At 36.3% G+C, this 20,413-nt stretch overlaps 2 protein-coding genes across 3 annotated transcripts in view; one reads left to right on the top strand and one right to left on the bottom strand.

The window, feature by feature from the left end:
* The window catches only part of Taf4b (TATA-box binding protein associated factor 4b), a 134,850-nt gene that overhangs the window by 71,157 nt on the left and 43,280 nt on the right, over positions 1-20,413 (top strand). Inside the window, exons 12-13 of one of the 2 annotated variants that reach the window (XM_046433398.2) lie at positions 5,187-5,312; positions 11,736-11,792. In XM_046433398.2, the coding sequence (XP_046289354.1) occupies positions 5,187-5,312; positions 11,736-11,792 (183 nt within the window). The remainder of the gene's footprint in view (positions 1-5,186; positions 5,313-11,735; positions 11,793-20,413) is intronic. The other variant, XM_046433407.2, reaches the window with a different exon arrangement.
* On the bottom strand, positions 16,157-17,236 carry LOC124085601 (cell cycle checkpoint protein RAD1-like). Its single transcript, XM_046433414.2, is given in 2 exon segments — positions 16,157-16,854; positions 16,857-17,236. Coding segments are annotated over 2 exon segments (729 nt in total). The 5' UTR covers positions 17,047-17,236; the 3' UTR covers positions 16,157-16,315.

The following is a 20,413-nucleotide window of genomic DNA, read 5'->3' as shown; positions in this document are numbered from 1 at the left end:
GTGTGTGAGAGAGAGAGAGAGAGAGAGAGAGAGAGAGAGAGAGAGAATTGATTCTAGGAATTTGTCTATTTTTTTTCTGGTTATCTAGTTTGTTGTCATGTAACTATTCATAGTATTCTCTTATAATCCTTTTTATTTCTATAAGGTCTGTGGTAATGATCCTACTTTCATTTAAGATTCTAATTATTTGTATTCTTTTTGTCAGTCTAGCTAATGGTTGGTCAATTTGATCTGTTCAAAGAACCAACTTTTGGTTTAATAAATTTTGCCTGTTTTTCTGTTCTCAATTTTATTTATCTCCACTGAAGTCTTCATTATTTCTTCTTCTAACTTGAGTTCAGTTTGCTCTTCTTTTTTTAAATTCTATAAAATATAGATTTTGGTTGTTAACTCAAGATCTTTGTTTCCTAATATAGGCATTTACTGTTATAAATTTCCCTCTGTGCACTGCTTTCACTGCGTTCTAAGTTTTGTTCTATTGTGTTTTTATTTTTATTTGCATCTAAGTTTTTTTCTTGAGACTTTTTTACCTATTGGTTAAGAGTTAAATTTCTACATACTTGTGAATTTTCCAGTTCTCTTTCTAGCTTTATTCCACTGTGGTCAGAGAAGATACTTTGTATGATTCAAACATTTAAAATTTATTGGCACTTGTTTAAACAAATGTGCAGTCTGCCTAAACAATGTTCCATATGCATTGGGTTCTGTGACACAAACCTATAATCTCAGCAACTCAGGAAACAAGGTAGGAGGATTGCAAGTTTGAGGACATCCTTGGCAGTTTAGCAAGACCCTGTCGCAAAATAAAAATAAAATGATTGGGGATGTAGCTCAGTGGTTTAGTGCCCCTTAGTTCAATCTCCAGTACTCCAAAACAAAAACAAAAACCCCAAAGGGAATGCTCCATATGTGCTTGAGCAGAATGTGTATTTTGCTTTCATTAAGTTTTGATTTGATAGTCTATTAGATGTATTTGGTTTATGGTGTTAAGTCATCTATTTTCTTATTTATCATCTGTCTAGATATTCTATCCATTTTTGAAAGCAGGGTATTAAAGTCTTTTGCTGTATTAACTCAGTGGTTTACATGTGCACAGCCTTGGGTTCAGTCAATACAAAAAAAAAAAAAGGAAGGAAGGAAAGAAAAGGAGAAAGCATGAAAAAAGTTTTGACACTGCTTCACTTGTTGACAGTGGTGTATCTTTCTTAGTCATCTTTCTGTTCTATAACAGCTACTTGTTATTTTTTACTTATTAAAAAATAAGAAAGGTTTATTTTGGCTCGAAGTTTTAGAGCTTCTTATCCATAGACAATTGACCCCATTGCTTTGGACCTGTGGTAAGGTAATATATCACAGCAGGAACATGTGCAATGGAGGAAAGATGCTGACCTCATGGCAGCTGGGAAGATAAAAAGAAAAGGAGGAGGAGCCAAGGTCCCCATATCTCCTTCCAGGGCTTACCTCCAGTAACCAAACTCAACACTAGGCTTCATCTCCTAAAAATTCTACCACGTCCCTTTGGCGCTACCAGCTGTGGACCAAGCCTGAAGTACATGGGTTTTGGGAGGACATTCAAGACCCAAGCTATTGCAATTCTGATAAATTTAACCTTTTATCAGTATATGATTTCTCATTTCTGCCTCTCTTTCTTTAAATTAAAAAATGGGGTCTTGCTTGCTGTGTTGCCCAGGCTGACCCTGAACTCCTGGACTCAAGTGATCCTCCTGTTTCAGCCCCTTAAGTAGCCTGGGCTACAGACCCACACTGCTACACCCAGTTTCTTTGTTTCTCATAATAGACTTTGACTTAATGTCTATATATCTGATATTAGCATAAATACCAATGCTTCCTTTTGGTTTTATGTGCATGGAATATCTTTTTTCATTCTTTAATTTTCACTGTATTGGCATGTGTTCACCTTAAATTCTTCTCTTGAAGACAATATCTATAAATGGGTCATGTTTTTGTTTGTGCCCCCCTATTCCTCGAAGCCCCCCAACGTCTTGACAGTCTCTGCTTTTTGACTGGGAAGTTTAATCCATTTACATTTAAAATAATTACTAAGAAAGCGCTTCTGCTATTTTGTTACTTATTTTATGTATTCCCTACTGTTTAATTGATATTTTTTTCTTGTACCATTTTGATTTTCTTTTGTGTATATTTTCTTTCTTTTGCTGGGGATCTAACCCAGGGCCTCATGCATGCCAAGTAAGTGCTGTATCACCAAGCCACATCTTCATCCATTTTTGTATATTTTCTAAGTGGTTGCCATGGAGATAAACAACACCCTAAACCTATTCAAACCTAGTTTGAATTAATATCTTTAATTTTGTAACGTGAAGAAATTATAGTCATCTTTTTGGCCCTTTACTCTTTTTAAAGTGTCTTAAACATTTTTTACAACTGAATTCTCCTTGTTCCTACCTTAATCATTTTTTTTCAGAAATACATGAGTACATCATCATTTATAGTGGAATGTTTCTGTACAGAATGTAATGTGTACAATTTAGTATGGAAGATAATTTTTCCAAGTAATGTTTACTGAGTGCCACTCAGAGCTCTAATGTGTGTAACCATCAGATAGAATTCTTCTGTTGTTTATCAATAACATATGTTTCAAGAAGTTAGCTGCCCTAGGCAAAAATGGATAGCATCTACTCCACCTGGAAGACCTCACTGACTTAGCTTAAAGCTAATACTTCCTTAACCCTGTCTTGTACACTGCCTATTCGGATTGATTTTCCCCGTGCCCACTTTTCCTCACACATTCCTTAGTACAGCTATGCCACTGTTGGAATTTGCATATGTAGAAAGACAAAGGATTGTCATTCTTCATTAAGCAGAAATAATACTCATTTAATGATACTTGAATTTAATTCAAAATCACCCTTATTTTGTAGATTTTAATTGTAATAATCTTTGCATCAAAGATTTAGCCTTGTCATTGTGTTTTAGTTCATCCCAGTTAGGATTTATTTTTATCCTTACAATGTAAGAAATTCTAGTCACTGAATATATTAAAAAGAGAGATCACCATCTCTTTCTTCTCTGAACCATTTACTTTTGATAATCTTTCACCTGGTTAGGTATAATTCTCTAATTAATCATAAACTATAAACTGATATTTGGGTAAAGAAGTAAAAAATGGCATGCATTACAAAGCTTTTGATCTTGCTGCCAGGTGTTTTCCCACTGAAGATACATTTTAGTTTTCTGTATGCCTGTGGCCATGAAGAAGTTTCATTATTTTCCGGTTGAAAGGTACTATAAGTGGTTCCTTTGGATGGGATTCACTTGATGGTGTTGATATTATTTGGGGCTACATATTTTCATTGCTAAATCATTTAATATGTAATAAGTATGTATGGTAAAGCCCTACTCTTTTGGTACACAAGTCTTCAGTTTGTGAGGCCTGCTGAGATAAAGGAACATAGTAAAATTGGGGTTAATGCTGTTTAGAAAGGGTTAGGGACTCAGTGGGAACAGGACAGGCACTCCTTTGTTTAGCAGTATCTGGAAGAGAAAAGGAAGAATGTATGATGCCAGAGGCAGTTGGGAGAAAAAAGAAATAAAATGGGAATGTGATAGGGTTAAAATTTAAAAAGTCTGCACCCTTTTTAATTTAGTGTTTGTTGTCCTTTTTACATTAAATCCTGTCAGTAAACTATCTCCAGAGTGTCTGAACACAAAAATGGTAAAGATGAAGTATTTGAGAAACCACTGTTATTATGTTTAACCTCTATAGTTGGCCTATAATGTGTTCCATATTCTATCTTGTATTGTTTAACTTTAAAAAACATTTGGGAATTCTTTGTGTATTAAGCATGAAGTAAAATAAGTAGCACTAATACATCCTTGTTCCTTAAACTATGTAATACTCTTTTGATCTGGTTAAATACCAACAATAAAAATTTAATTTAAAAAGAATCTTGGGCATATGAAATCTCTCATTCCCAGTTAATTGAATCAGCCATAAGCTTGGGGATAAAGCAAAGGTGGGAGTGGTGCTGTACACTGATTTCCAGGCCAGGCACTGACTGTTGAACTTAACATTCAGTTTTTCTGCTATATAGTTGCCTTCAGATGTCTGAAATACTGAGATGAATATATGGTAGGGTGAGTTTAATATTGATTGGGAAGCCCACACAATGAACATGCCCATAAACTATTCAGGAGGCTAAGGCAGGACGATTAAAAGTTTGAGACCAGTCTGAGTAGCTTGGAGAAACCCTGTCTCCAAGTAAATAATAAATTTAAAAAGAAATGACTGGGGATGCAACTTAGTGGTAAAGTGCTTGCCCAACAAGTGCAAAACCTTGGATTCTATTCCCAGTTCAGCAAAAAAACGAGGGGGAAGAAATCAAGAATATCCCCGTGCTCTTCCCCACCCTATCATTGCTGCCCATCAAACCACACATGGGTGGACAGAGGACAGATAGGGACAGATAGGTACTCATAGGCTAAGAAAATATTTAGACCGAAAAGCAGTGATTTACACTTTAGCATATCAGATTTTACCATCTTTATGGAAAAATTAAGACAGTTATACTTCTGTGTGACTCTCACAGATTATACAGTTACTTTCTTTGACTACAGTTCTATCTAAATTCATACCTTAATGGGATTCTCAAAACAGGGTTTTGGGATTTTAATATTTGTCAGCTTGTCTTAAGTTGTATTTTGATAGAAGTTGTATTCAGTTATTAAGGTTAGACTAACCCAACCATAGTAACCAGAGTGATAACTTTCGTCTTTGGTTTATTTTTCAGTGAGGTGATTGTTTCTTGCTTTTTGTCTTCGTAGGCCTAAGATTTAATTACTTATGTTAAGGTCTGCTAAGATCAACAATAATTTAACTAAAAAGTTTTAAATTATAGGTAAATGGTATACTCTCTTGCATTTTTCTTCTTGTGGTTGGCTTAATTGTTTACCCCAGCTCCCAATGAGGTTTAATAGAAAAATCTCTTTGAAATGTAAATGTTAGATCATCTCTCATATTTTAAGGATGATTAAGGTTCCTGGTTTTTATTTGTTTATTTTGTTAAGTTTGCTTATCAGAAACAAAAATAATACCTGAAAATTTGGCTTCTTCTATGTGTTGATGTTATTGTCTTTAGTTAAATTATAATGATATCTAATGTACAGTGCATTGCCCAGGATCATCATACAAACTTTTTTTTTTCCAGGCAAGTGAAAATTATATCCTGTCTAGTGATACTCGGTCACAGCTCAAATTCCTTGAAAAGCTGGATCAATTGGAGAAACAGAGAAAAGATTTAGAAGAAAGAGAAATGTTACTTAAGGCAGCCAAGGTAATAGCCTACATGATTTATGAGTGAATGCGGCCTGGCAGTGAGGTCAGAATTGGCTTTATCATTGGTTGGCTGTCTTCGTTTTATTAAGCTTTTAGATTTCTCTGGAGGATTTCTTAAAATGAAATTAGTAATAGTATGTCTCACAGCCAGGATAGTGTGGTACAGTGACTTTAGTTAATTTAGTTCAATGAGTCATAATCTTTTGTCTCTTCACTTTCATTTCCTAGGAGTTAGGCATCATACCTACCCACCCACCCCACCTCCCAGGTAAAAATGTTTTGTAAAATTTTAGCATAAGAATTGATATGTGCCAAGTTACAGTTCAGGAAAAAAAAATGGAAAGTAGACAGAAACATTGTGGATAAAATTAGGAATAATTTGGATTACATGGACTGAAATATAAGATGGGTGGAAATGAGAGAGGAATAGAGAACAAATAAATGAGACTATATACTCATTTATTTCCTTTCTCCTTTATTGAAACGTTTCCACAACTGTTAATGCCAAACGGAGTAAAAGCTTAATTAGGCTAGAGTTTGCATTATGTAATTCCATGCTTAGGGTCATTGTAGGAAGGATTAAATGTGCTGAGCATTAGAGTCTTTTTTTCTTTTTTTTTTTTGGAAGCACCTTAGTTTTGATTTCTAGTTTTCTTAGAAGCTTCTCCTTTTAGAATATTTGTTCCTAATTATGTACTAATTGCTTTAAATATATATATATATATTTTAGATGTTGATGGACCTTTATCTTATTCATTTATTTATCTGCGGTACGGAGAGTCCAATCCAGTACCTCATACGTACTAGGGGCAAGCACTTTATCACTGAGCCACAATCCCAGCCCCCCAATTGTTTTTTAATTTGTTTTTGTTTTTGTGATACTGGGGATTTAACCCAGGAGTGCTAGATCTTAACTTGTGACCCTCCACCTGCTTCAGCCTACCAAGACACTGGGATTACAGGTGTGTGCCACCATGCCTAGGGTACTGATTACTTTTTTGAGAACTAATTTCATATCTATAGAAAAGTTGAGCAGAATTGTATTCTCAGCCCCCTTTCCCATGTTTTTCCATTTAATATTTTACTGTATTTGCTTCATCTCTACTCTTCTCCACCATTTCTAAATACACACACACACACACACACACACACAAACTTTCATTAGTTTACCCATATGTCTGTCTTCCCTCCTTCATTTCTCGATTTAGAACTTTTAAAGTATATTCAGAGTTGTATAACTACTGGCACTAAGTAATTGTTTTCTGAACCATTTGAAAGTAGTCTTTAGACACTCTAAACATTCTAGTATGTATTTGCAAAAATAAGGACAGTCTCCTTTGTAAACCTCCAGGCCCAGGAACTCAGCAGTGTAACACTGTCATCAATTGCATAGACCCTTGACTTAATTTCACCAGCTGTCTCCCCTGTATCTTTATTTTTCCTTCATGTTCCATTTTCCATTCAGGAACATGTATTGCATTTTGTTGTTATCTCTTTTCATATTCGTTCAGTTAGTGTTGGTCTTTCATCTTTATTCATGTCTTTGACAATTTTCAACAATATAGACCTTACTTTCTGAATACAGGATGAGCCTCAACCTGGATTCATCTGGTATTTCTTTATGACCAGAGTCATGCATTCTTGGCAGGAATGCACAGAAATGATGCTACATTCTTCTTGGCTGACTGTATCAAAAGACAGCCTTGATCACCTGTTCATGCAGGTGCCTTCCAGTTCCCTTCATTTTAAATTGACCAATTCCCTCTTTGTAGGTGCCTCAACTCCGCACAAGGATGTGAGCACAATAGCCCTATCTCTGTGCAGTTTCTGCTGTCTCAGCCTCAGCCCCAGTGCTGACCTCTGCCCTGGGACAGGCAGGAAAGTAGGACAGGATGTTCTTCCTTGAGCCCACAAATATCTTCATAGGAAGATATTTAAGATGATATCAACATTCCATTCCTCAAAAATCTTCCATGTATCAGCCTTAGTGTTCATTGTGATATCTGCCTGAATTAGCCCTCTCTGTGATGGTTGCCAAATGCTAATTCTTTATTTCTGTTAGCTTACCTACATTTATTAGTACTCTACTATATAAAAGAGTTCTTTTCTACCTTAGTCATATCAGTATGGGATTATGATTTTCTGTGTCATTCAACCAGTTGTAATCCATTACTGTCTTTTTTTTTTTTTTTTTTTGTACTAGGGATTGAACCCACTGCTGCTAAATTACTGAGCCACATCCCCAACCCTTTTTATTTTTTGAGATAGGGTCTCACTGAGTTGCTGAGGGTCTTGCTAAGTTCCTTAAGGCCTTGCTAAGTTGCTGAGGCTGACCTCAAACTTGGGATCCTACTGCCTCTGCATCCCAAGCCCCTAGGATTAGAGGCATGTGCCACCGAGCCTAACACTATCATTATTTTGATATTTAAAAATTGCTTGAGTGGGAGACTCTTTCAGAGTAGCACTTTGGTCCTTTATCATATGTCTATCACTCACTGAGCATGTCCTTACTTTCTGGCTCAAGCTATTACAGGCCCAGCCTTTACTATTCCTGCCCCAGCCCTGGAATGAACTATTTCTGTAAGGAATCCTGTTTCTTTTTAGTTGAAGATAATGGTCAGAAACCACTATTAGATATATAATATTGTCATTGCTTAACAGAGTGTCAGGCCCTCTCAGTGAACAAATCTAGGAATTTGTAGTATGTGTATATATGTAACCAACCATACATTCATAATTGTTCCTATATCTGTGTGTGTATATAATACAATCATGAGTTCAGATGGATTCCTCCAACTGTAATCTAGTACCTCAGGGTTCTTTCTACCCTACCTTTTCCATGTTTGTAAAAACTCTCTCCAGTAGTCAGAAACTTGGCTTTTATCACCTTTAATATGTTTAATGTATGTCCTGAATCAATTTAGCTCTCAACTGATCAGTCTTTCAATGTAATTAATGTGACTAATATCTCAACTAGCCATGTTGCTGTCATCTCTGTTACTAGTAATTCTCCCAACCCCATTTCATCGTCCATTCGATTAATCACCACACCCATTGACCCATGCTTCAATGAAGTGCCCCAGACTTTTACCAACCTGTATTCTCAGCTACTTGCCCATACCTTGGTAAGGTGCCTCAGCCCCGCACAAGGATGTGGGCACAATAGCCCTATCTCTTTGCAGTTTCTACTGTGTCAGCCTCAGCCCCAGCCCCAGTGCTGACCCCTGCCCTGGGACAGGCAGGGAAATAGGACAGGATGTTCTTCCTTGAGCCCACAAGTGCTATAAGCAAGCACTCAGCCATTGTAATGAGGTGGTTTATTGGTGCTTTATTTCCAGTTAAAGTGCTGTAAACAAGGTCATAAACTATTAAATACTAGTCTAGTAGTTATTATTGGATAAAAATTATGATACTTTCTCTTGGTCTATTGGCTTTTCCGTTTTTCACCAGACAGACTTCTAATGCCCCAGATTTCAGTCCCTCCCTCTTAATTCTCTCCTAAGATTAATTCCAATTCAGTATACATCCTGAAATTCTGGGCTTCTATAGCTAATTGCCTGCTTCATATTGCTTCAGTGACTAATAGGTGTCTCAAATTTATTATGTCCAAAAAGACTCTGATTTTTCCCATCCCTCTTGCAGCTTTTCTTAATTCAGTAGATGACAGCCATCATTTGCCAGATGTTCAAGCCAAAAATCCTAGGAGTCATCTTTAGCTTCTTTCTTTCTCCTCTTCCCACATTCAGTTCACTTCCTGTTCATTCCCAAAATGTGTCCATGGTGATGTTTTTATCACCACCGTCACCACTGTAGCCTAAACATCTTTTATTTGGACTTTTATAATACCTCCTAACTGATCTCCATTCCCTTCTACAATCCCTACATCATACTATTGTGAGAATAATATTTTCATCACAAAAACAAAAATCTTTTATTGGCTTCTGCCGCAGTCCGGCTGCAGCAAAGTAAGGGGGGGGGGTGACGAGGAACTTGTGCAGATTGATACAGCAGGAGTGGGAGCTGTTTATTGTAGGACCGGAGCGGTATATATACATTCCACACAGCTTTAAGGAATCTCCACACTTAATGGCTCGCTGGCATTACTTCACAGGCTTCTATTGCATTAAAAATAAAATCCAAACTTTTTACCAAATTTGATAAGGCCTCACATCATCTTGCCCATACCTCCCTCTTGCCTCAGATTGCTCCTCTCACTCACTCCACTCTGACCTTATTCCTGCCTCTTTTGCTCCCGGGGATTGAACCCAGGGGTGTTTAATGCAAAGCTAGATCTCAGCCCTTTTTGTAATTTTTGAGAGGATCTCAATACCTGCAAAGGCTGATCTAGAATTTGTGATCCTCCTGCCTCAGCTTCTTGAGTAGCTGGAAATGTGCTACCACCCCTGGAGGTCTCACTGACCTTTTTGTTCCTTGAGTATGCCAAGCTTGTGTCTGCCAGCGTTTCTAATTAGGCATCTAAAACTGAACGTTGGGTTCTTTCCCCCGAAATCTGCTCTTTGTTAGATCTTTGGCTTCTCAGAAAGTTGAAATTACCATCCTTTCTTATTGCTTAGGCAAGGGTCCTGGGAGTCATCCTTGTTTCCTCTCTTTATTTTATTTTCTATATTCAGCCCATCAACAGCCTGTTTGGCTTTACCTGCAAAATGTGTTTCCAGTCTAATCATTGTCTTCTTTGCTGTGATGCTAGTTCAGTCTGCATTCATTTTTCTCTCACTCAGTCTCTTACTCACAACAGTTGCTTTGGAATGGTCTTCTTATTGCACTGGGTGCCAGTTCTTTAGTCTTGAATCCCTGCAGCGCCCCCTCTACATAGCTGCAGAAGACCCCTTTTGAAAGGCACCTTAGGGACGACTCCTCTGTGCTTTAAACCCTCCAGTGGCTTGTTCTTATAACTGGAATTAACTCCCTTACAAGGCAACACATGATCTTCAACCTTTCTTCCCTTTAAATTTTCTATTTCAAACATAGGGGCTTTCTCTCTGTATTCAGTTATACCCAAGTTTGTTTCCATTATAAGGCTTTAGTATTTGCTGTGCTGTCTGCTTGGAATGTCCTTCCCCCAGATCTTTACATGGCTGCTTCTTTTTTCTCATTCAGACATCTACTCAAATATCACTCCTCAGAGATAACTTCCCTATCAACTAAAGAGGTACTCACCAGTCTTGTCTGTTCTATCACATCATTCTATTTATTTTCTTTATAGCATTTATCAGTATCAGCATTTTTTTGTATTTTTACTCATCTAAAATTTTACATATCATACATATCAAGTGTAGAACAGTGATCCATAGTGTAATATTTATACTGTGAATAACCAATAAATGGTGGATGACTAACAAAGATGTACTACCCAAATGTGCCCATTATGCTGGAGCAAACAATCATATACACACATGTACATGCATATTTATCTATAAACATGTACACATTTTCATTCTCTCAATATTATAGATAGAATAACAAAAGAGTCCCAGACAAAGTTGTTTTAGTAGGTTGGGAATTAAAATGGAGAAAAAAAATGCATGCTTTAGGTACAATTTAGTATAGGTAGTTAAGTGTTTGAAATTAAAAGCCATGCTGAAGCCTCTTGTGCTTTTTTTTTAGCTTGTTAGCTGTCTTTAGTTAGTGAAGATTGAATTTTATAGAGAAAATACTCAGATTTATAGGAGTTAAGTAACTGTTAGGATGAATAAAAAGGTCCACCTATCCCAAGCATCTTTTCTTGTGAATATATATTTATGATATCAGAAATGAGGTTTATTACGTTTTGTTTTATGATTAAATTATGTATAGCTAATAGCTTGTTTTCTTATGCCAATCTTATGAAAAGTGGTAGTCAGTAAACATTTATGAACATTTACTTGTGCCTGACATTCTAATATATGTTATAGAGAAGATATTTTAATGAAAACGTTAAAATGTATTTCCTCCTTTTTAAAATTATGCTTTTAAAAGAGAGATTTGTTTCAAGGTGACTGAAGTTCTTGATTTTCATGGTTCATGAAATAGCATGTTTTCCAAAACTGCCTTTACCTGAAGATGAGCCCAATGTTGATTGTTTTCATTCTTTTGCACCAACAGTTCTTCTTTTCTTTTTCTTCATGTGTACCATCCATTTTTTAGTTTCCAGTGTTTCAACAAGAACGTCATGCCTCAACTGGACCTGACTGACATTGTTAGCATCATTTCAGTATAAGCTTCCTCCAGGCTAGAATGCAGCAGCCGGCCCAGATGATGAAGGGGGAGTAAGGGCGGGAGTGCAGCTAGACTGGATTGAGGCATTGCCCCTGGAGCTAGGATTTTCAATCACAAGTGAAATTGTCGTTTATTAAATATTTAACTGCGACTATGGTGTTTAGATGCTCGTAATTTCTATTAAAATTTTCTTTTCCTTTGATAGAGTCGTTCCAATAAAGAAGATCCAGAACAGCTGAGATTAAAGCAGAAAGCCAAAGAGGTAGGACTTTCAAGTCACCATGCTTGCCTTTGTGTTTGAGGGAAGGTTGGCAGCTCTCTCCTGGCAATTAGGTCAGGGTTTATTTTGCTGTTGCATACCATTTGCAGAAGCCTTGGGGAAGGACGGGAACTGCTGAAGGCAAGGGCAGTACTTCAAATGAGGTCAATGAGTTATGTGCTGTCTTTTTAAAATTTACTTTCAAGGCTTAGGCCTGTCTAGAAATGACTCTTTGTAAACTTCAGCAGTGTACTTGGAGGAGTATAGTGTGGGATTAAAAAAAAAAGAAGAAGAAACTTTTGAGATTTAGCATCTGGGACTGTACAATAGGCTACATTTTTCCAGGGTAATTGTTCGTTTTGTAAATCTGATACTGCTTATAATTCTTTGGCTGGGAGGCGGTACTGGGATTTAGTTTTAAATGGAAAATGCCTCTGGCTTTTAATTTTCTGGGCCCAGCAGTTTTCTGTTCTGGAATGGAGCCCTTGTTTCACACAGTTCATGTTTAGCTGCAGGGGTTTTAGTTTATAGCTTAGACTGGTTAAGCTTTTACTCCCAGAGGCCTCTGCATAGCAACTGTAGAAATCAACAAATAAGTTCATTTATGTCTGCAGCCTCCTCTCAGTAGCTGACTTTTTACATTTCCCAATATCCATTTCCTGACTTTTCTAGCCCCAGAGAAAAAAGCTCCACTAATTGGAGCTTATTTTAATTGAGCCTTAATATTGGATCTCACTGGAGTTGCCCCCAGAGCTGCTGAGAACAGAATGAAATGAAAGTACCTAAGGTTGAAGATGTGGTGTGTGTATGATTATGTGTGTGTGTGTGTGTGCGCACACGCACGAGTGTGTGCATGCGTGAAAATTTTCACTTGACCTACAGATTCTTTTCACTCCTGAATAAATCATCAAGCCTGTTCACATTTCTGATTAAGGATCTGACAGCAGACGATAATAAAGACAATTGAGGTGTGAGACGTGTGATATGGAGCTGAAGAAATTGGTTTCTATAGTTACTTGACTGATTTCATGCAATTTTTAAGGATCTTTGTGCTAAATAAGAGTGATTTCCTGAGCAACCTTTTTTCCTTAACTGTGCCTCTTGAACTATGAAATTTGTTGTTGCTTAACATTGCTGCACTTGGCTCCTAGGTACCAGCAGCAGCAGGTTATTTATGAATGTTTTAAAGGCCCTTATTGTTTGGATTAATGTAGGAGCTGAGGCAAAACAAATGGAAATCTAGTAAGATTCTTTTTTTTTTTTTTTTTTAATTTTAATATTTTATTATTTTTTTTTTTATTTCTCGGCGGACACAACATCTTTGTTTGTATGTGGTGCTGAGAATCGAACCCGGGCCGCACGCATGCCAGGCGAGCGCGCTACCGCTTGAGCCACATCCCCAGCCCCCTAGTAAGATTCTTACAATCAGTGTGTTGTATTTTCATTAACATACAGAAGGGAAATACATGAACTCTGGGTAGAGAGGTATCAGGGTTGGGACAAGGAATGCCAGAAAGGGAAAACATTAAAAGGAGTTGAAACCATTTTATTTTCAACTCAATATTTCTTGTACTAAATTCTTTTCAGTGGAAAATTTATCTAAAAATGTTAATTTGAGAAATGTACTTGTCTCTTTCATTAAGCAAACCTGGCTTGTTGATAGATTAGTCGGGGATATAAAACCCCATCTTGCTCTTTGTTTTAATTAAGGGCTGCCTGGATACCTACCTCACTTTCTCCTACTTGTATTCCCTTTTTAGAAAACATGTTTCTGAAAGCTTACCCTTTTAACCTTAAAGATCTCACCCTTTCTGTTCCTCCTTCATAAACATCTGAATCTTAGGTCAGTTTTTCCTTTGGTGTTGTTTAAATTTTTTTTTTTTTTTGAGTGTGTTGTTTGTTGGATTTTTTTTAAGTATTCTGTTTAATTATTCCCTGAGGCATGAATTGGTAGACAGAATTTTTCAAAGAATATTCAGAGAGACAAACAAAACAAAACCCCACTGCCTTTCTTACTGAGAACAGGTAGTAGCAAACCTGTTTATTTTCTTTCCCTTTGCACCTCCACTTTCTTTCAAGCAACATTAAAAGAACTAAATATAATTTCTTTCCAGAGTATCTTGAAAGTTTTCTATTTGCTTCCTGCTGTAAATCCTCTTTGATCAAAAAGGTAATCAAATACATGGCTTTGGTCCAAGAACAGAGCCACTCTGTATTAGTTGCAAATGTTCGAAAGTTAAATATTGTCATTTTTGTCATCTTCCTGTCCCCAAAGCTGTTAGTAACTTTAAGGTTCAAAGGACTCCCCTTCAAAATCAGTTACACAAAGGTACCATATTTTATTTGGTTGCATATTGTCCCTACCTTAATATGGAGTTGAATTGTTCTCTTGTGTGGTAATGTGTAAGGTTATGCACTAACCACTATCACCTTGATGTAAACTATAATACTTTGGTTTGTTATTCTTTCCCATTTGACTCTCTGGACAGTTGTCTTCATTGAGTTGTAAAGATTAGCATGGATTTCTTGATGGTGATTAATTTAGAGCTGCTTTGCTTTCCCTTTTTAGGTAATTGGTAATTCCTTCCTATCAAGCTCATCAGAGGAAACAGATTAATGCCAGTATAGAATAAATGAAGAACTCTGAAGAACTGTTTAGAGAAGTTGTAGGCTTTATTTATGCTAGAAACGTTTCAGCAGTGATATTTATCATATAAATATTAAATCATAACCTGAACCACCTTCATAATCTGTGTTTGCTTTCAGCCGTTGAGGATGAGGTTTGCTCTTGATCCTTTCTCTTGATATTATTCTTTTCTCTAATATGATTTTAAAGGCTATTAAATTCTTATGCGGATGAATTGTGTTAAATTGGGTAGGTTTTAAATTTTTTCAATTCTTCCTGTTGATATGTTTCAATTTTGTCATTCTCGTTAGGTACTTTAATAAAAGATAGGCTATCTCTGGGTTTTCTTGCTCTCAATTCATTGAAGTGGCTCCTGCAGTATACTGTTCTTATGGACCTGATGGGTTATCTAATTGAAAACCTTGTTGTCTGGTAAAATGTCTGTGAATATCCTTGTCATGCAAATATTTCATTTTAAATATAGGTGCTTATCTTTTCACTAGTCTTTTTTGCTTCAGTTAAAGAAAAAAATAGATTCTTTATGTCTTATAACTTTAAATTTTTAATACTAACACTTTCAGAATTTCCATTTGCAGGGGGATTGTCCTAGATACCTTACCTAAAATGTAAGGTAGTCTTCCATTTCACCATTATGACAAGTTTTAAATAGATTACTAATTGCTAAATTCTAATTTCAAACAAGCAAGCACATCTTTGTTTAATACAGCTGCAGACTTGTCCGAAATGTGTGGTGTATGTCCTAGATTAACATCTAGCCCTCAGTGTTTTCTTTTCTTACCACATCATCCAAAATTCTGCAGAGCAAGCCATCTGACCTTGCAGTTCAAAAATCCTGATTTCTTAAAACATTTGTTATATATTTTGTGGCCCTCATTTCCTTTTAAATTTCTTCTTCTCCTTTGGGAAATATGAGTTCAGTGCATCTGTGCAGAGTGAGACAAAGAATTCCTTTATTTCTTTTTAACAATTCCTAGCATTCCCACTTTCATTTTTTTTTTTTTTTTTTTTTTTTTTTTTTTTTTTAGCATTATATTTTATTTTAAATACAAAATCATATAAAATATTTCAGTTAAAAACTACCCAGGAAAGTACAAAATAACTTAATAATTGGTTTTATATATTTTGGTTTGGTCAAGAAGCTATTACAGGCAAGTGGAAGGTTCCTATTAAACACTTATAATAGTACTTCCTGCTCCAAACAGTTCTGAGAAGAAAATCTATAATTCTGAAGACTGTTTTATACCCTGCTCTTCAAGAGACATACTTGAAACCATTTGAAGAACTATTCATACTGGTTTGACAGTGCTTCAACCTCAGAATTTTGTGAAGAAATCACATGTAAAAGTATCACCTCTAGGGGGCTAGGGTTGTGGCTCAGTGGTAGAGTGCTTGCCTAGCCCATGTGAGGCACTGGGTTCCTCAGCCCCACATTAAAATAAAATAAAGCTATTGTGTCCACTTACAACTAAAAAATAAATACTTTTTTTTTAAGTATCACCTTTTTTTTTTTTTTAAGAATCCTTCAAAACAGTGGTTTTCAAATTTTGGCACTCATCAGGATTTCCTGGGGGAACCTTGTTAATGTAACTTCATTAAAATAAAACCTTAAGTCTATTAAGCATTCTACTTAAACAGAACAGATCATAACTTATTCACCTTGACTCACAATTATTCCCATGAGTTCAAAAGATAGAACCACAGGATAGTCCAAAAAGCTGGATAGTCTATGTCTACATGAAAACATTTATTTATGAAATACATAACAACTGTTAGCCTACAGAGACCTATAGAAAATCCAACAAGAAATCATGAGTATTGTACTCAAAATGAGAACATAATCTTTCTTAAATATACACATAAACCTACTGAATTTTTATATTCAAGATTCAGGAACTTCTTCATCAGGGCAACAGTAATATTCTACAAAACATATTTGTCCATCTTCATTTCTAATCATGTACTGTAATGAGAGGAATCCCCGGTTATCTGTCCGAATAGATACCTTACAAGATAAAACTAATGCCTTGGTAGAGGGTTTCAGTAAAGAAATCTTGTATCTGTTAACCTGGGTCTGATTACAATGAAATGCTTCCATCAAATCAGAATCTTTGGGATAATCAAGGTGGGAGCTTCCTGCATTTCCAAAAGTAGATAACCTGAAATATGGCTTATCAGGAGACATGGTGATTTGGAGGACCTCACTTGTCATATCCAATTCAGAAAATGCTTCACGGAGCCCTTCTGACTGCAGAATAATTTTATTAATAACATTGGTGCTACAGAAATCAAAATCAAGAGTCTCCTCGGGCTCCTGAGTATTGATTTTGCAGACCGTTACCACTCCTCCCTCTTCCAGAAATAACATCAAAGGGTGACCATAGCCTTGGTAACACATTCGAAGTGCAGTTAAAGTCCCTGAATAAAAGCATTTGCTTGCACACACTTTGCATTTTCCACTGTAACCTTGATTCCATTTTTAGTAGCGAAACATGTGGCAAAGTCTTTGAAATGAATAGCTTTCAAGATAGTAGAGAGATTCCTGACGTTGTCAAGGCTGGCCACTAAGCTGTTCTCATTCTCATCTTGGATCTGTTGGGTTAGGAGGGGCATGGTCCACTGCTCTTTCGGCCCCGAGGGTAAGCTCTTGATGTTGGGGCCGACACTGCACCCGAGGATCAGGAAACGCCTTTGCGGTAGGTCAGGGGCCTGAGAGCTCTTCCCAGCCAGGAAACCACGAAGGAAGAAAAGGGAATCCCGCCACTCTTCAGATCCGCTTGACACCTCGGCCACCGTCACCACAGAGCTGCCCACTTTCATTTTTTAATCAGGCAGTAGAGGGGAGAAAAAGGAATACAAGCCATATACCTACTGGCACATTGGCTTTGCAGAGCAACCTGTAGGAACTGGGCAAAAGAATAAGCATTGAATGATTGAAATACATAGGAGATTAGGAAACAAGTGCTGTGAAGACTTTTTAAAATTTTTTGTTTAAGGAAATCATAGGATATAAAAAAACTACAACTTTCCATAAAGCAATATAAATTGTGTAAGAAATGACATACTGAATTATAAGGCTCATTACTAATTAAAACATATATTGTTTAGTTTGAGAGAGGGAAGGTTATTTTCAGGATGAAATTTGAAAAGAGAGTCCGTGAAATGTAATAGTTAAGCTAACCATTAACATAGCAATTGTATTTAAACAATGTTGCTTCTGCATGGGCCAAAATTCATGGAACATTGGATGGGGCAAAAGCAAATTTGTCATTAAGAGTACATTCTAGCCAGGTATGGTGGCACATCCTAGAAACTTAGGATGCTGAGGCAGGAGGGTCACAAGCTTGAGACCAGGCTGGGCAATTTGGCAAGATTCTGCCTCAGAATAAAACTTGAAAAAGGACCGAGGGAGGATGTAGCTCAGAGTTAGAATACCCCTGGGTTCAATCTCCATTATGGAAGAAAAAAATAAGTACATTCTTATTTTTTCTCATGATCAAATTGTGGCAGAATGGAGAAGATATTCTTTAAAAAAATTTTTTTTAGTTGTTGATGGACTTTTATTTTTATGTGTACTTAGGATCGAACTCAGCGTCTCACACATGCTAGGCAGGTACTCTACCACTGTGCTACAACCCCAGACCAAGAAGATAAACTTAAAATGACAAGTTATAAAGAGCTCTTGTATGACATATCTGAGAAACAACAATTAACGCATTAGTAATCTAGGACAGTGATTCTCAAACTTTAATGTGCATGAACATTATCTGGAGGGCATGTAAAAATACAGATTGCTATGCCCCACACCCAGGGTAAGGCCCGAAAATTTGTGTTTCCGGCATATTCCCAGATGCTGGTCTTATTGCCATTGTTTTTCTACAGATCATATAGAACCATTTGTCTAGGAGGAGATAAAAGGAGGCTTTAATTTTTATTTATTTTCCCTTTAAGTGGTCAGTGAAGGTTAAACAAAATGCTGTGATTTGGGAATCTGAGATTTAGCATGTTGACCTGGAAGACTTCAGTTACTATCCAGAAGATTTTCTCCCAGAACCATGAAGGCTACACAAGATTTTTTTTTTCATGTATATTTTCACAAGAGATGTGTATCTTAACTTTTAGATTAAGAATGTGTGTGAGTCTAAAGAGACATATCACTGTCCCAGGGTAGAAGAGGTACATATTATAGAAAAAAAAAAGCAATGAATTTAGATAAGGAGTCTTGGATTTCTATTCATTCTGCCATTATCTAGATCTCATTTTGGGGAAGTTATTTTCCTCTTTGAATTTACCTTATTCATTTGTTTTTGTGGTTTGGGGTTTTTTTCTTTTTGGGGTGGGTATTTAAAACAAATGTAACAATATTTGCTCTGCTTGTGAAACAAGGACGTCATAATTTAGCATGAGAAAAAAATCAGCATCTTAAAAACATTAGCCATGGGAACACTTCAGGTAGGTGGTCTGCAAAGCTCTTTAGAGATAGTTTGAGATTGACAATGATATTTTTGTTTCCCATATTTTATTGGTGCATTATAATGATGTATGATGCTTGGGATTCATTGTTACATTTTCATACCTGCATATGATATAACAATATAATTTGTCCAATATAATTTCCTAGTATTTCCCATTTCCCTTCTTTCTTAACCTTCCCGTGGGTCCCTTTCCTCTGTTCTATTCCCTTTGTTTTTTATGAGATTCCCCCCTACCCACCCACCCAACAATTTCTTTTCCTCTTGCTCTTTAGCTTCCATATATAAGAGAAAAAGAACCCTTGGCTTCCTGACTCTGGCCAATATCAAGTTCCATCCATTTTCCTGCAAATGACATAATTTTGTTCTTTATGGCTGAATAGAACTCCATTGTGTATACATATTACATTTTTTTTTAATCTCAGCATGGATATTTTAAGTTGGTTTCCTTCCAGATTACTCACAAGAAATTAAGAAGAAGAAGAAGAAGAAGAAGAAGAAGAAAAAAAAAAAAGAGTGTAAGGACGAGAATTGGGTGGAAATCAAAGTCTTATACTTTATGTTAAATTAGAATAATTATAAATAATAACTATTTTGTCTTTATATAAACTTACTTTCTTGCCTTTTTTTTTTTGTACTGGGAATCAACCCAGGGACACTTAACCACTGAGACCTTTTTATATTTTACTTTTATATTAAAATTTTACTTTTATATTTTACTTAGATGACAGGGTCTCACTAAGTTGCGGAGGCTGACCTCAAACTTGAAATTATCATGTCTCAACCTCCCACGCCACTGGGATTATTGGCATGCACCACTGCACCTGGCTATATGTACTAACTTTAAAAAAAAATTATTTATATATGACAGCGGAATGCATTACAATTCTTATTACATGCATACAGCACAATTTTTCATATGCCCGGTTGTATATAAAGTATGTTGACAACAATTTGTGTCTTCATCCATTTACCTGAAAATGCCATGATTTTGTTCTCTTTTATTGCTGAGTAAAATTACATTGTGTTTCTATGCCACAGTTTTTTTTATTCATTCATCCACTGAAGGGCATCTAGGTTGGCTCCACAGTTTAGCTATTGTGAATTGTGCGGCTGTAAACATTGATGTGGCTGTGTCCCTGTAGTATGCTGTTTTTAAGTCTTTTGGGTATAGACCAAGGAGAGGGATAGCTGGGTCAAATGGTGGTTCCATTCCCAGATTTTCAAGGAATCTCCATACTGCTTTCCATATTGGCTGTACCAATAATTTGTCCAATATAATTGGACAAATTATATACTGCAGTGTATAATTTGTATAATCATACACTGCAGTCCCACCATCAGCGTACCTTTTCCCCCACATCTTTGCCAACATTGTTATTGTTTGTCTTCATAATAGCTGCCATTCTGACTGGAGTGAGATGATATCTTAGAGTAGTTTTGACTTGCATTTCTCTAATTGCTAGAGATGATGAACATTTTTTCACATATTTGTTGATTGATTGTAT

Source organism: Marmota monax, unplaced genomic scaffold (genome assembly GCF_021218885.2).
Source record: "Marmota monax isolate L192 unplaced genomic scaffold, Marmota_monax_Labrador192_F-V1.1 WCK01_AAM20220418_F8-fsc00126, whole genome shotgun sequence".
Taxonomy (NCBI): domain Eukaryota; kingdom Metazoa; phylum Chordata; class Mammalia; order Rodentia; family Sciuridae; genus Marmota; species Marmota monax.
The sequence above is the reverse complement of the archived record's forward strand: the minus strand, read 5'-3'. Positions and strand labels throughout refer to the sequence as shown.